Source organism: Phascolarctos cinereus, unplaced genomic scaffold (assembly GCF_003287225.1).
Source record: "Phascolarctos cinereus isolate Bilbo 61053 unplaced genomic scaffold, phaCin_HiC Scaffold_5;HRSCAF=322, whole genome shotgun sequence".
Taxonomy (NCBI): domain Eukaryota; kingdom Metazoa; phylum Chordata; class Mammalia; order Diprotodontia; family Phascolarctidae; genus Phascolarctos; species Phascolarctos cinereus.
In genome coordinates this window covers 268,985,585-269,003,173 of record NW_027555958.1, presented here as the reverse complement: position 1 = coordinate 269,003,173, position 17,589 = coordinate 268,985,585, and the positions used below count along the sequence as shown (strand labels likewise).

Sequence of the window (17,589 nt, the reverse complement as noted above, 5' to 3'; positions counted from 1 at the left end):
GAAAACTTTGTCACCAAGATGGCCCCTACCCCTCCTTAAATGAATTATATCAAGCTTTAGACAAGATGGATAATAAAGAAGACACTTCTATTGATTCATGTTGTTTTAATGAACTCCCTTTGATACTTCAACCCAGCTTTTTGTTTCTGTAATTATGCTTTCACTAATATAATATTGGGCTTGCGAAAGCCCCAGTGTAGGTATTTCTAGGGAAAATTATTTATTATATTGTTTGGAAAAATTATCATACTATTTAAATGTGATTGAGGGCAACACCCAGAATGTCGCCTGACCCCAGTAACTCTCTAGGAATGCTGGAGATGGCTGCAAGGTATCTGGAATTCTTTCAGGTCCTGGATTTACCCAAGTCGTTCTTGTTGTAGTTTCCCATACTCAGGATTTATGATGCATCCACCCAAGCTTCTGTTTGGGGTTCCTCTATATTTTGGCATGTGTGGTCCCTGTACTTACTGTGTTGGACACCCTTGTTTAAATCCTGTATAATGGGGGCAGTTAGGTGGTGCAGTGGATAGAGCACCGTCCCTGGAGTCAGGAGGACCTGAGTTCAAATCTGGCCTCAGACACATAACACTTACTAGCTGTGTGACTCTGGGCAAGTCACTTAATATGCCTCGCCAAAAAATAGATAAATAACCCCAAACTTATCTTGGAAAAAAAAGTCCTTTAATAAAAAATAAATCCTGTATAATGTAAACCTTTCAGAGCCTGGACAAGAGGGAACCATACCTTCTTATTGGCTCATTTTCCTCTATTAAATGACCTAATTAATTTCTTTCTAATAGTATTTCAGATTTTTAGGTCTGTTTTCGAGGACAACAATTCCCAGCCATGGAATTAATGGGTATGATTACTTTAACGGAATTAAACTTTAATGGGATTCAGGGCTATTATTACTTTTGTAACTTTTCTTGCATCCTGCCAGATTGCTTTCTAAAAAGATTGGGTAGTGGGGCCTCTAGGTGGCGCAGTGGATAGAGCACTAAGCCCTGGAGTCAGGAGGACCTGAGTTCAAACCAGCCTCAAACACTTGACACTTAATAGCTCTGTGACCTTGGACAAATCACTTAACCCTAATTGCCTCAGTTTCCTCATCTGTAAAATGAGCTGGAGAAGGAAATGTCAAATTGCTCCAGTATCTTTACCAAGAAAACCCCAAATAGGGTCACAAAGAGTTGGACGTGACTGAAACAATGACAACAAACTTTTCTTTCAGCATGCCAGATTGCTTTCTAAAAAGATTATACTATATAGAGGTAGAAGATAAAGGGCACAGAGTGAGCTGAAGATGAAGGGGTGATATCTGGAGAATAAAATTAAGAAGAGAGGATTATACTGGGAGAAGGAGAAAGGGAGAGGTAGAATGGGGTAAATTATCTCACATAAAACAGACAAGAAAAGGCTTTAATAGTGGAGGGGAAGGGGGGGAATGTGAGAGGGAATGAGTGAATCTTATTCTCATCAGATTTGGCTTAAGGAGAGAATAACATACACACTCAGTTGGGTATGGAAATCTATCTTACCCTATAGGAAAATAGGGGGGAAGGGAATAAGAGGGGGGAGGATGATAAAGGGGAGGGCAGATTAGGGGAGGGGGTAATCAGAAGCAAACACTTCTGAGGAGGGACAGGGTCAAAAGAGAGAATAGAATAAATGGGAGGGGGTAGGATAGGATGAAGGGAAATATAGTTGGTTTTTTACAATATGACTACTATATTGTAAAAACTAACTATAAAAACTATACTATATAAAAACTAACTATAAAAAATGTTTTGCGTGACTACACATGTATAACCTGTATGGAGTTGCTTGCCTTCTCAATGAGGGTGGGTGGGAAGGGAGGAAAGGAGAAAATTTGGAACCTAAAGTTTTAAAAACAAATGTTAAAAATTGTTTTCACATGCAACTGGGAAATAAGATATACAGGTAATAGGGCATAGAAATCTATCCTGCCCTACAGGAAAATTGAAGGGGAGGGGGATAAGGGGGAGGGAGTGGAGAGAAGGGAGGGCAGATGAGAGGAAGGGGTATTCAGAATGCATGCCATCTTGGGTTGGGGGGAGGGACAAGATGGGGAGAAAATTTGGAACTCAAAATCTTGTGGAAGTGAATGTTGAAAACTAAAAATAAATTAATTACAATGTAAAAAAATGTTTATTAAAAATAAAAAGATTATACTACTTTGCAACTAAACCAATAATGAATGAAAATACCTTTCCCCAAAACCCTCCCAAAGAAAGCACTTTTACTTATTTTTGGCAATTTGATGGGTATAAGGTATTATATTAAAGTTATTTTAATTTGGATCTCTTTTATTGTTAGTGAAGCTTTGCATTATTTTTAGTGGTTATTTACAATGTTTCCTCCCTTTGTAAACTGTTTCTTCATATCTTTTGATCTTTGTTTACCATGGATTGGTATTGCCTTTGAATATTTTTAATAGGTTCTTATAGATTTAGGTATCAAATCTTTAATCTAACATGCTCATTATAAACATTTTTACCAATGTCTTATTTTTCTTTAGATTATATTGTTTTTTGTTGTAAAGAAACATTTTATTTTTAAGTAATCAATCAGGTGGTGCAGTGGACAGTGCAGGATTTGAAGTAAGGAAGATCTGACCTGAATTTATTAAATCGTGCCTCTGATTCTTATTAGCTCTGTGTCCTTGATCAAGTCTGTTAACCTCTGTCAGCCTCAGTGTTTTCATTTATAAAATGAGAATGACAATAATAATTACCTCACAGGTTATTGTGAGAATCAAATGAGATCATATGTAAGGTGTTTTGCAAACCTTAAAACACTGCTATATGAATGTTAGCTATTATCATTACAATCTCTTTTGTCCCTAAGAATTTCTTTTACAAAATAAATAGGACTTTTGAAAATGATTCTTCTCAGAATAATCCTGGATCTTGAGTAAATATTTCAAAAAATACATGATTGTATCTGTGTGTGCCTTTTCTCCAATGAGTCAAATCACAACCCCCCCATTTCTTATTAAATGAATTCGTGAATAGCCAAAAAAAAAGTCAAAACCCCCAAAAAATCCAAACCGAAAACAAAATGAACCATCACCTAGTGATCAAACTTGTAAATAAAGCTCTGTAAATTTATCTATGCTTTCCCTACGACTAGAGACACACAGTCTGTCATCAGGCTCATACTTGAAGCCTTTCCAGCTTGGTGGGACCAGCCAGAACTTCCTTTGAGGACTCAAAGTCATGACACAATGAAATATCACAGTAGGAATTTAGCAGAAGAGACTAGGTCAATGTCATTTTTAAATAAAAATACTATTTAAGTTTTCTCCTTTCTTTTAGTTGTATTGCTTACCTACCTTCTGAGTTTCTCTGATTTTCTTCCTAAGCTCCATTTGTTGATGGTGAAAATTGGTTCTGGTGAGTAGTTTCTTGTCAATTTTGCTTTGACCTTCTCCCCGAGTCACAATGGAGTCTCTGTGAGTGATAGCTGCTTCCATTTCTCGAATCATTTTCTCTTGCTGCTTCTTCAGTTGTGCATGTTTAACCTGAGGTATGTAAAGAGAGACAACCATGATTTCCAAACACCATATAATTATGTAGATGTAGTGCCAGGTAAATATACATGGTACCAGGTTCCATGGTTATAGCAGCCTGAATTTCTCACTCTGGACAATGTGCACTTTTTCTTATGTAAAAAACAAACAATTTATGAAACTTATGTAAAAAAAAAAAGCAGAACACCGGCTTAGTAACATGAAGAGAAACTAGTAAAGATAGCTGAGTAAGAAAACCAGCAAAATCAGCTCATCTAAAGCCTTTCTCTGACTATGGAATAGCATTCAAACTCCTTCTTTCACCCCATTAAGAATAATGAGAAAAGATTTCAGAATGGAAACACACACATACAAAAAAAAAAGTAGAAAAAGCTGAAGGAGCTTAGATGAGCTACTACCTTCAGAGCCATATGGATCTGATAACCCCTACAACAGCCCCCTCCCCAAATCAGACAAGAGCCAGTACATGAAAGTGGCCAGAACTCTGTGCTGTATGGCTCAGTCTCATCCCTTTCTTTCTTCCCCTGGACCTGTGCCAGAGGTACAGGATGGAGCTCTCCGAAAGCCCCACTTGGTACTGACAAGGTTTCAAGTATAAGCTGGTTTCCCTCCTTGGAGAGAGTTAAAGGCACCTGAACATCTTTCCACACTCCCGATGATCAAGAATAATGAAGTGTTAAAACAACAACAAAACCCAGAAAGGAAAATGGGGAAAGGGAGAAGTTAAGGAGGGAAAACTTGACCCTTGCCGGAAAGTGGGAGAATGGAAGGATGTTGCATAGAAGGAAGGGAAGGGAGGGAAGGAAGAAAAAAAAAAAGGACAAGTGTCCATTTAGAACTACAAAACAAATCTGAAGCTTTTCCCCCCAAAAATTAGGGACCTAGGTGCTCTACAGAGGAAGCAGTAGCTTGTCCTCTTAGGAATGATGTAGCAGAGGCCAAGAAGCTATCAGGCAAAATAGTTATTCCCAGCATTTTTTTTGTTCAGCAAACTCCTTTCAACAATAACAACAAAAAATGTGTTATGAACTCCCAGGGTTATTTAATATACTCATAATATTCTGCAATTATTTACTGCATAAGGTACTATTAAAGGATTTTTAGTGTGAAATGGTTCCCTTGGATTATTGTTGGGCTTTGCAAACGACTAAATGGGGCAGCTAGGTGATTCAGTGGAAGAGACCACCAGGCCAGGAGTCAGGAAGACCTCAGTTCAAATCTGGCCTCAGACACCTGGGCAAGTTACCTCTGTCTGAGTTTCCATTTCTGTAAAATGGGGATGATAATAGCACCTAATAGGTTGCTGTGAGGTCAAATGACATAATAATTGCAAAGGGATTAGCACAGTGCCTAGCACATAGTAAGCACTATATAAATGTTAGCTAATGTTGTTGTTGTTCATATTGTATTGAATGGAAACCACTGAAATTGAAGATCATCGGGGAGAGTCAGAAGAAGTGAAGAAGGGGTAGTTGGCGATCCTCTCCCCAGGAGGACTGAGGTAGCAATTTGTTAATCTGATACAAGAACAAAAGAGAAGTCTGTTGTCTTCCCAGGGCATGTCTCCAAGGCACAACAGAGAACCTCCAAAGACTTATCAAAACAGATGGCAACTACCCCCTTCTGGTGATCTGTGAAAGTGCCAGAAGAAACCAAAAAAAGGATTGCTGATATCTATGAAGTTTTAGCTAAGAAACTGAAAACTCCAGAAGATCCAAGAAGATAAAATCCAAGAAAGAAGTGTTAGAGTTAAAAGGGCTTAAGTTTCCACAGGTAGAATAATGCAGAGATTTAAAGAACAACAGCTCCAGGAAGTAGTACACTGCAGGGGGGCTGGGCTTGACCAATAGGAAGTAAGTGGATTGTTCCAAGAAGACCCCAAAATCAAGATAGGGGTCGAGCCAGCTCAGACCAGTTAGGGTCAACCTGAGGACACCTGAAAAATGTTAGTGCGCCTGCTTAATGAACTTCATTACTATTATCTGACACACCCCGCATAAAATTAGAGCCTCATTAACGAGTCATGGGACATATGACCAAGGGAGGGGGAACATACTTGAGCATATCAAGGGGAAACATGTAAGGAAAGGTGTAACCTGGGAAGGGACGGACCAATCCCGGCCTGGGAGGTTTTGCGCTGAATTCAACTGCATAAAAGCACACTTGCCCTTACACTCAGGGCCCACCCCTCCTGAAGAGGGGTGGAGCCCGCTTCTGGCCAGAAACGTCTAAATCCTCTGGACTTTCTTTATAATAAATTTTCTTGATACTAAATTTTTGGTGTCAAGTCTATTTCTAACAGAAGCAAGTAATAAAATGTGTGGCTCCAAAAACAAATGCCTACCATTTAATCAATGAGAGAGAGAACTGAGAGGTCCTTCTGTTAGAAGGGCATAAGTTTGGCCTCATGAGTATTAACTGAAATTTAGGATGAAACCCCTAAATAGAACATGGCTCAAAAGGAACAAGATAAATAAAGAGGAGAGGCATTGTGTATTAAGAAGTATTTTAAGTTTATATTTATGTAAAGAAATCAAGGAATCAGAGAGGGAAGCATGGTAGAGGACATTTAGGTCACAATCAATGGAGGCAGAAACAGAAATAATGTTGGCAATCAATCAACAAACATTTATTAAGCATTTACTAAATAAAATTGTCCTTGCCCTCAAGTTATTTACATTTACTAAAGAGATAATGAGCATACAAACACATATAATCAACACAGAATACATATAAGATGATTTGGGGGAAAGGTGCTAACAGTTGGTAATGCCAGGAAAGCTCTCATGTAGAAGGTGAGCTTTAAAGAAAAGTAGGAATTCTAATAGGGAGTGGGAATAGAAAGAATATCCAGACATTTTGGACAGATAGCCTGTGCAAAGGCACAGAGATAGGAATTGGAGTGTGACTATTGAGGCTAGTTTGGCTGGATAGTAAAGTTCATAAAGAGGAATAACGTATAATAGCATTGGAAAGATAGTTTGGAGTAAGGCTAAGAAGGATTTACAGTGCCAGAGGAATTGGAATTTGCATTTGACCCTAGACATAATAGAGAGTTTATTGAGTAAGTATGTTGGAGTACACTCCCTGTGTAGAAAGAGGAAGTAGATGAAAAAGCAATCAAGAAAAATATCATAAACTTCTCACCGAGGCATGATATAGTAGCAATTGGAGACATCAGTTATTCTGGCACTGGAGCTCTCTGCCAAAAGCTCTGCTTATTAATAATAATAATTAATAGCTAATTACTTTCTGACTCAATTCAATGGTAATTTTTATCCTTCAAAAGATGGTGCAAGCAATAAGAAATAAGTCTATGCTAGATCTTATTCTTATAAACAGGAAGGAAATGGTTGCTAGAGTGGAAATGATGAGACCCCTGTATAGAACTGATCACTGCCTCCTAGGATTTGTGATAAAGGAGAGGAAAATCTGCTATGGTCCTAGAGTTTAGAAAAATATTTCAAAAGATTCAGATAGGGTCCAGTGGACAAAATTCTATAGGGGAAGTCAGCTCAGGATAAATGAGAAATTCAAGAATGAAATTACAAAGATACAAAGAAAAACAATTACAACAAAGAAGGGAAAAATGAAAATTGTTTGAAGAAAACAATGTGTATGCACAGGGAACTCACTTGTGTCTAGAATGTATTTCTGATCAATGTCGATTTTTAAAAGATATATGCAGAGAAAAATGGAAGCAAGAGCATGTAGCAAAGGATGAACATGAGAATGGTATACAAATAATGTTAGAGCACAAAATGAACTGAGTCTGAGAAGTAAAATTAAGGACAACAAAAAGGGTTTTTTTTCTTAGTTATATTAGGTGAGAGCACAGGATCAATTAATAATCAAGCATTTATTATGTACCTACTATGTGCCAGCTACTTTGTCAAGCACAGATGATAGGAAGACAAACATGAAACAGACTCTGCCCTCAGGGAGTATACATTCTAATGAGTAAGGCAACATATACATATATAGATATATGCAAAATAAAAACCAGGTGATTTGGGTGGGGATAAAGACAGAAGATGGGGGGGGATTGTTAGAGGCTTCATGCTGAAGGCAGCACTTGAGCTGAGTCTTGAAGGAAACTAGGAATAAGAAAGAGAGAAAGGTAAGGAAGGAGTATATTATAAGCCTGAGGGAGAGAGCTAGTGCAAAGGCACAGAGATAGTAGATATTGTCATATATGAGGAACAGGAAGAAAAACAATTTGGATTAACCATAGAATATCTGAAGGATACACACACACACACACACACACACGTACGTAGATGTGTGTGTGTGTGTGTGTGTGTGTGTGTGTGTGTGTGTTTGTGTGGGGGGCCAGGTTGTAAAGGTGGCAATGGGAAGGGAACAAGCATTTATTAACATCTGCTATGTGCTAGGCACTGTGCTAAGCACTTTACAAATATTATCTTATTTGATCCTCCCAACATCTCTCTGGGAGATAGGTGCTGTTATTATCTCCATTTTACAATTGAAGAAACTGAAGCAGACAGGTTAAATGACTTTCCCAGGGTCACACAGTGTCAGCAGCCAGATCCGAATGCAGTTCTTCCTGAGTCCAGGCCAGGGAAGGGACAGGAAGGGAACTACTCCATCCACTCTGCCACATAAGTGACCAGATCACTGATTTGGATGGATAGGACAGTGATACTGACAACAAAAAGAAAGTAGAGTTGATCATTTCTTATTTTGTTTCTATGTTCTCTGCCAAGGAGAGTGACCTCTGCCCTGAGAATGAAAGATCAAAAATAGCTACAAGACAGCACCTAGTTACCCTTGATAAATGTCATCTGACCCAAATGAATTACTTCATCAGATGCTGATGTGTCTGGTACATAGCAGGCATCTAATAAATTCTTACTGATTGACTGGTGTGATTGTTCAGTCACTGCCAGTAGAAATGTCAAAGAAAATGAGAGATGTATCATAGGCTTGGAGTGGGATGAATGTCCTCCCAGTTTTCAAAAAAGGGAAGAGAAAAGAATCTTACACTAAAGGGCAGGGAATTTGAACAAAAGCCCTAGAAAAAGTACAAAGCAATACTCCAAAAGAGCTTTTAAAGAGAAATAAGTTACAATGGGGGCAGCTAGGTGGTACAGTGAACTTACTGTTTACTCGGACACTTACTGGTTGTGTGACCCTGGGCAAGTCACTTAACCCAGCTTGCCCCAATTTCCTCATCTGCAAAATAAGTTGGAGAAGAAAATGGCAAACCACTCCAGTATCTTTGCCAAGAAAACCCCAAATAGGCCATGAAGATTTGGACACAATGGAAACAAATCAGCAACAACCACCACAACAGTTATAATGATAAGAACAAAAATGAACAGAATAAAATTTGAAGGAACCATTGAATTCATTAACAAAATCTTGAACCTTTTAAAATAAAAGACCAACAAAACTGATACATCAATAGCAAATTCAGTTTTTAAGAGAAGAGAAACTACAAATCACAAATTACAAATAAAAAAGGAAAGATCACAAGAGACACAATGGAAATCAATAATATTACGTCAACCACCACACACAACTATACTCTAGCAAATTAGAGGATTTAAAGGAAATAGAGGATCAGCTACAAAAAATACAAACTGCCCAAAGTGACCTGTTAGTAAATCAATCATTTAAATAGATCAATTTCTACAGGAACAAATAAGACATGTCAAGAATTTACCCTATAAAAACCTATCTGAATTCACAGCAGAATTCTTTCAAACTTTCCAAGAACAAATAATGAAAAATATGAAAAATTTCCCAATACCTTTTATGAAGCAAATATGGTATTAATTTTAAAATCAGGTCAAGCTAACATGAAAACACATCATGAATGAATACAGATGTAAAAATTTGTTGTTGTTGAGTCATGTCTGACTCTTTGTGTCCCTATTTGGAATTTTCTTGGCAAAGATACTGGAGTGGTTTGCCATTTCCTTCTCCAGTGCATTTTACAGATGAAGAACTGAGGCAAATGGGGTCAAGCCTCTTGCCCAGGGTCATACAGACATTAAATGTGTGAGGCCAGATTTGAACAGAGGAAGATGACTCTTCCTAACTTCAGGCCCAGCACTCTATCCGACTGCACCACCTACCTGCAATGTAAAAATACTAAGTCAAATATAAGCCAGTAAAATATACCACCACATTAATAAAATTATTCACTGGGACCAAGCAGAGTTTATACAAAGCATGAAAGATTGCTTCAACATCAGGGGTAAAAATGATGAACATAATAAAAACATATAAACCAAAAATCTAAAAAACATGGTGATTTTATCAATAGATATGGGAAAAACCTTTGATCAAATCCAATATTCACTAATGATAAAGACACTAAAAAGAATAAATATTCAAGAATTTTTCCTTAACAGAAGAAAAAAAAAAGGCAAGATATGCAATGAGTAAGCATTAGAAGTATTCACAGTTAAAAGAGAGTAAGGAAACACTCTCACTGCATTTATTTGACACAGGATTGAAAATTCTAATTAATTACAGGAAAACAGGAAAAATATAGGTATTTATGTTGGAGTTAAGGGGGATTAGAGTAGAATGACCATAAGAAAGAAGGACTTAAATTTTAAGTTGGAGAGATGTTCAATGTTCATAGATGGGCCAGTTTAATATAATTAAAAGTGAAAATACTTCCCAAATTAATTTATATATTTAATGTAATACAATTAACATATGCAGGGACTTCTTTATAGAATGAAAGAAAATCAAAATGAAATTCACATTGAAAAATAAGCAGGAAAAATGTCAATGAACACAATGAAGAGAAAGGCTGATGGCAGTGATTTTGCACTTGCAGGCTTAAAAACATGTTATATAACAGTTATTGTAATTATTTAATACTGGAGAAAATATGAAGAAATAGATCACTGTAACAGAATGGATGCACCAGATAACCAACAAAATGTATAGAAAAGATTAGCATTTGATAAATCTATAGAAAAGAAAACTTGGGGAAAGGAATCTTGGGTTTATTAAACCCTATTTTCCCTTATCCCTTTTGTCTTTACATTGTTTACAATCTTCTCTTTCTCAACCTTGTGGTATTTACATAATCCACCTCCTCCACTGCTACTCTGATAATGCTGGACACAGCTGGAGAAAATCGTTCCATCTCACCAACTTGGCTTACTACAGATTCCTATTATCAGATCCCAATTGGGTCTTCACTACAACAAGGCAACCTTTTTATTCTTTCTTGATTGACTCTCTATCACATTCCCCTCAGCAACTGTTCTAAACCTCTCTCATGAAGCCACCAATGCTAACCCTTCCCCTTCTCTCAGCTAATGACAGAAACTGCCAAATGTTATAACATCTTTGATATCCTTCCACTATTGCTTAATCCATCCCCCCCTTAAACCTATAAAAACGTAAAGCTGTGCTTGATAGAATTGAAGCAGTATTCAAACTGTTCCCTTTGTTTAAACAAGTAAAATTTCCTGCTGATATGATTTTACTCACTCTGAATTTCATTCTTTGACATAAGAAAAATCTATCATGTTTTGGTTTTTCAAAATACAAATACGTAATTTATCAGGAGCATTTTCTGTGTATATTAATATAATTATTTTAATGTTTTTCTTTATATAATTTACTATATTATATATTTTCCTAATATTAAACTGTTCTTTTTAAGTCAGCCCTGCTATATACTTGGAAAGCAAAACAAAACTATGGTCAAGCACTTGTATCTCTCTACACAATGTTGTCTAGATCCAAATGGTAATGACAGTGTTATACAGCATCTGATAGAAGTAAATGGCAAATTCCTGAAGAAATGATATAAAAATTCCATGGGCTAGCACCTTTATTTGCATTTATTTTTCTTCCTTGTCCATGAATTTTTATTTTAGGGCCTGAGATTTTGGACTGATAGCTTTAGTATAATAGCCAAATTTATGTTGTCTCTTCCTAGTTATAAGGATTTAGGCAAATGAACTTAGAAAAAATGACAGCAGAGAGAAGAACAAGGCTCTAAGGGAAAGAATGCATGCCCTTGCATGTGAGTAAATTTTTTTTGAACAATTATATCAGGCCAGAGGTAAGTTAAAACCACATATTTTGCATTTGAGTAAGCTACATTTCTTTTCTTAGAAGAGTCTTATTTGAATTCCATTGCTAGGGTTAAGATACAGGTGTAGTGGTCTTAATATAAATAAAGCAGGATTACATCCTCAGCTCAATTCAGATTTTGGTTCTGTAGATATTTTAGAGACATATGTAGATGCCTTGGGGGGGAGGTGGAAATGATAACAGGTTGTGCTGTATTTGTCTTTGTAGGCCCCTGTTTTGGTGTGATTTACAAGGTTTGATTCATCAACTTGTGCATTTTTTTTCCCCTCTCCATCCATACTCACCTGCATCCTATGAATCTCTGCTCTCATGGTTCGGATCTCAGCCTGGCCAGTTTCTGAATCCACTGCATCTCGCATCTCTTTTGCCAGTTGGATTTTTTTCTCCCAAAGCATAATCTGATGTCTTGAAAGGTAAGGGGAAAAAAAGGAATGAGAAAAGAAGGTAGATTGAAAGGCACATTCTCAGATACCTCAAAGGATAAGAGTTTAAGCCTTTCCTTTGGAGGACTCACTGCGAATTTAGAACCAAAATGTTTTAGAGCTAAAATTAGAGAACTTGGAAGTAATTAAATGTAGTTGCCACTATACAGGGGTTAAAGTTTTTTGTGTCATAGTAAGAATTCTATAAAACAAATTATTCTATATTCTCTATGTAAATTCTATAAAATTCTCTATATAAATTCTATAAAACAAGAATTCTACAAAACAAATTACAAAACAAGAATTCTATAAAACAATATGAAAAAATCTATTGCAGTAAGTTTCTCTAATAAAGGTCTCATTTAGAAGACATATAAGGAACTATTTCAAATTTACAAGAATAAGAGCCATTCCTTAAATGATAGTCAAAGGTTGTGAAAAGGTAGTTTTCAAACGAAGAAATCTAAGCTATTAACAACCATGTTTTTAAAAAAAGTTCTACAATTTAGAACTATGCATACCCTTTGACCCAGCAATAGCACTTCTAGGGCTGTATCCCAAAAAGATCATAAAAATGAGGAAAGGACCCACATGTGCAAAAATATTTGTAGCAGCTCTTTCTGTGGTGGCAAAGAAATGGAAGTTAAGAGAAGGCCTATCAATTGGGGAATGGCTGAACAAGTTGTGGTATATGAATGTAATGGAATACTATTGTGCTAAAAGAAATGATGAACAGACAGACTTCAGAAAAACCTGGAAAGACTTGTATGGACTGATGCTGAGTGAAATGAGCAGAACCAGGAGAGGGTTGTACACAGTAACAGCTATGTTGTGTGATGACTAACTTTGATAGACTTAGCCCTTCTCAGCAATGCAAAGATCTAAGACATCTGCAAAAGACTCATGATGGAAAATGCTATCTACATCCAGAGAAAGAACTATGGAGTTTGAATGCAGATTGAAGCATATTATTTGTTCTTTTTCCTCTCTCTAGTGGCTTCTTCTGTTGGTCCTAATTCTTTCTTATATCATGACTAATGTGAAAATATGTTTAATAGGAATGTATATGTAGAGCCTATATCAGATTGCTGTCTTGGGGAAAGAGGGGAAGAGGGAGGGGGAGAAAATTTTAAAACTCAAAAGTTTATGGAAGTTATTGTTGAAAACTAAAATTAATAAAAAATGCTCTAGAACACTAATAATTAGAGAAATGCAAATTAAAGTAATTCTGAGGTTTGTGTCTTATACCCATCAGATTAGCAAAGATGACAAAAAAGGCAGATGGGTAATATCGAAGGGGCTGTGGGAAAATTGGCATGTTAATTCACTACTTGTAGAATTGGTCCAGCTGTTCTGGAAAGCTATTTGGAAATATACTCTAAAAGTCACTAAATTGTGCATATCCTTTTTCCCAGAAATACAACTAATAGTCCTGTACCCTAAGCTTAAAGAAAGAAGAAATGAAGCCATATGTGCAAAAAAATTTATACCAGTTCTTTTTGTAGTGGCAAAAAACTGGAAACTTATAGGGTATTTATCACTTAGGGAAGGGCTGAACAAACTATGGCATATGAATGTAATTGAATACTGTTATATGGTAATAAGTAATGAATGAGATGGTTTTAGAGAAATTGGCAAGCTTATATGAACTGATGCAGAGTGAAATGAGCAGAACCCAAACAATTTATATCATAACATTTTAAAGACAAACTACTTTGAAAGACTTAGAACTCTGGTAAATATTGTGCACCGTCTTGGGCAGGGTGGTATGGAGGAAGGGGGAGAAAAATTTTAAACTCAAAAGCATATGGAAGTGATTATTGATAAATCAAAATAAATTAATACAATTTTTTTAAAAAAGACTTAGAACTCTGATCAGTGCAATGACCAACCATGTCTCCAGAGGACTAATGATAAAGTATGCTACTCACCTCTGATAAAGAGATGATGAACTCAAGATGCACAATGAGATATACATTTTGGGGCATGACCAATATAGGAATCCTTTTTTTTCTTTCTTCTTCTTTTCTTTTCTTTTTTTCTTTTTTTTTGCTTATCTATACCTATTTGTTGTCAAGTTTTTATTGTAGTTTTTTTTAATGGAATAGGGCAGAGATGGTAGAAGAGAGATAAAACTAATACATGTTCATTGAAAAATAAATTTACAAGAGAGTTCAATATATCCTAGTTGGCATTAATTTTGTTCAGGAAAAACCTCTGAAATAAAAATTATTTTATCTCTGTATTTACTTCTATCCCTCATTTGGTTTAGAATTTACTCCCTATCAATAGATATGAAAGGTACTTGATCTGTCTCTCTTCTGCTTTTAAAATTCTGTGATCTTTAATTTTAGGTCATGTATCTATTTTGAGTTTATTATAGGATATGGTATGAGATATTGATCTAAAACCAATTTTCTGCCAGGCTGCTATCTAGTTTCTTCATAAATCTTGTGAAAAAGAGGTTTTTCCTAATTTATATTTTGAAGTTTATCAAATATTTTGTTATTGAGTTTATTTTTATTCTTCCTTGTCTATTCTGTCCCATTGAGCTACTTCTCTATTTTTAAAACCACTACCAAATAGTTTTGATGATTACTGACTTGAAATATAATTAGCGATCAGGCAGTACCATTTCCTCTTCATTCATTTTTTAAAATTATTTCATTTAGATTTATTATTTAATTAGATTATTAGGCTCTCAGGCATGTTGTTAAGTTAGATGGAGTCCTAAGGACCAACACAGAATACAATACAATGCCAAAAAGTTGTTGGGGAAAATAGTACTTAAGATAATAATGTTACCCGTTAACATTACAAAGAGTCAGGGCAGGTTCTTGGGAGTTTCTGGTCTTACAAGTCAAATTTCTAGCAAAGGACTGAGAAGATTTTAGCAACCGAGGGATAAAACAAAATGCCACATACTCACTCTGCTTCTACCAGTTTATTCAGGAGGGTCTTTTTCTCTTCATTCAAATGGACCAGCTTCTCTTGCAGTTCCATGGATTCCCTTTCAGATGCCTATGGTTGGGAAACCAAGCCAGCTGTTACTTTAATAGAACAGAATTTAACACAGGGCCCTTTACAAAGACCTCATCTTCCTCAAATTAGGGTGAGAGATATGGAGTTTCCTCCTTTCTCTTGTAGACAACTATCAACCTGTAGTACCTTAAGTGAGCGAACAAATTCATTCTCTGTCACCAGGTTGCCCTGCTGTAGCTCCTCCGTGCTGCATCTGTTCTTACAGATCAAAGTGTTAAATTTTTTCAGGTCATTGTCCATGTCCTTCATGTGACATTCAATCTCCTTGATCTCATTCTTCTCCTGGTTAATCTTTTCTGTTAAAAGAACAAGAAAAGAGCAAAATCCCAGAGGATGTCCAAAGCTGATACAAAACAAACAAAACAAACAAACAAAAAACCCAACACCTATGGAAGAACAAATCAAGCTAAGCCAAAGTAGGCTGGTTTGGTGGTCCTTGAACTCTCACCACCATTAATTGTTTTTCCTAGTTCTGGAGTCTCTACTTTCTTGGTGGGAAGGATACTGTCTTATAAAGTTTCCTCCCAGGTGGACAATGGAAATACAAACCTTTGATTTGGATGAAAAGGAAGAGAGGAATTACAAGATATACCAGTTTTTAAAAAATGGATGAGAACAAAGTCTGTAAACTATAGGACAGTGAGCTTGACTTCAATTCTTGGGAAAATTCCAGAAGGGGTAGTTTCATTAAAGATAGTAACAACAATGAGACAACAAATCAAAATTTATAGCATGCACAATCCTTAGGAGATTTATATCTCTAAGAACTTTCATCAACAGAACAGAGAAATAAAAGATTAATAAGATAGAAAAACTTTAAAAACTGACAAATTTTAAAAACACAAACATCAAAATGAAAATTATGAAAAATTTAAGAAGTTGAAAAATTTGAATAAGTTAAACTAGGTTTAAAAAAATAGTACAAAAACAAAACCAAAAAAATAGTACAAGACATAAAGCATTAACTAATTTGCTTTAAAGGGAAACACTAAATTATCAGTATCAAAAATGAAAAGGAATTCACAACAAATAAATAAAATATTTGAAATTATTTTTTCAAATATGTGCCAATAAATCCTACAGCTTAAGTTAAATAGATTAGTATTTACAAAATATAAAATATTCAGGTTAAAAGAACAAAAAATAGAGAATTTAAATATAAACAACCCAATCTAAGAAAAATAAATTAAGCAAGTCAATAATGAATTCTCAAATTAGAACCCTGAGACCAGATAGTATTATAAGTGAATTCTATTAAACATCCAAAGGATGATTTCAATGTTATACAAAGTGTTTACCAAAAAAAGGAACCTGACAATTTCCTTTTATGATGCAAATATGGAATCAATATATAAACCAAGGAGAATCACACAGAGAAAGAAAACTATAGACCAGTATCCCTAATGAAAATATTAATACAAACATTTAAAATAAAATACTAGCAAAGAGGCTACAAAAACATATCACAAATATTACATATTCTAGCTGGGTTGGTTTTAGATCAGGAATGCAAATTTGATTCAATATTAGGAAAACTATAAATATAATTAGCCATAATAATAACAAACTAATACATCAATAGATTCAAAAAAAAGGTTTTTGACAAAATACAATGCCCATTTCTGTTAAAAAAAAACTAGAAAACATAGAAACAAATGCACCTTTTCTTAACATAGTAAGTAGAACATATCTACAATCAAGGGCCAACATGATAAATAATGGGGACAAACAATAGCTCTTTCTAATAAGATTAGAGGTAAAGTACTGTCAACACTAATGTTTGATTTAGTGTTAGAAATACTAACTATAGCAATAAGAGAAGAAAAACAGTACCATTAAAAGAAAATATTCTCACTATTCAAGAAAGACCTATTGAACTCAAAGACAGGATGAGTAGAGCCAACCTAAAGATCATAGGCTTTCCAGAAGAATATGGCAGGACAAGAAACCTTAACACTATAATGAAAGAAATAATAAATGCCCAGAACTTCTCAACATAGAAAATTAAATTCCAATTGAAAGAATTAAAAAACAAATAAACAAAAATTCATGCCTGCAAACTCAATAGTGGTTAAATTTAACAATTTGATTCAGAAACCACAAATGCCGTGAACCATCATAACAAAGATCTTCAAATACAAAGGAAAGGACATTTGAATAATGCAACTATTCCACACTCGCTAGAAAAAAGAGGAGGGAATGGAAATAATGTGATTTGTAGAGTAGTGGAGCTCAGGACGCAGCCCAAGATGACCTATCTTGCAAATCTGAGTTCAACCATACAAGACAAAAGATGGATGCTCAATAATAAAGAAGAGTTTGAAACATTTTAAGAAAGAAAACCAGGACTGAAGAGATTATTTGCTTCTCAAAGAACCCAAATAATAGAAATGTAGAAGTGAATAAATGCAACAGCCAAGGACAGCAACTGCAGACTGGACAATAGAGGGACCAGTAAGAGACTTCTTTCTT

The 17,589-nt window shown here is 35.5% G+C and overlaps 1 protein-coding gene across 1 annotated transcript in view; it reads right to left on the bottom strand.

Annotated features, from left to right (window-relative positions):
- Nucleotides 1-17,589, bottom strand: part of CCDC40 (coiled-coil domain 40 molecular ruler complex subunit) — a 92,735-nt gene that overhangs the window by 20,784 nt on the left and 54,362 nt on the right. Inside the window, exons 15-18 of the mRNA XM_021000777.2 lie at nucleotides 15,244-15,413; nucleotides 15,005-15,096; nucleotides 11,938-12,058; nucleotides 3,359-3,547 (exon numbers count right to left, since the gene is read on the bottom strand). Of these exons, the coding sequence (XP_020856436.1) occupies nucleotides 3,359-3,547; nucleotides 11,938-12,058; nucleotides 15,005-15,096; nucleotides 15,244-15,413 (572 nt within the window). The remainder of the gene's footprint in view (nucleotides 1-3,358; nucleotides 3,548-11,937; nucleotides 12,059-15,004; nucleotides 15,097-15,243; nucleotides 15,414-17,589) is intronic.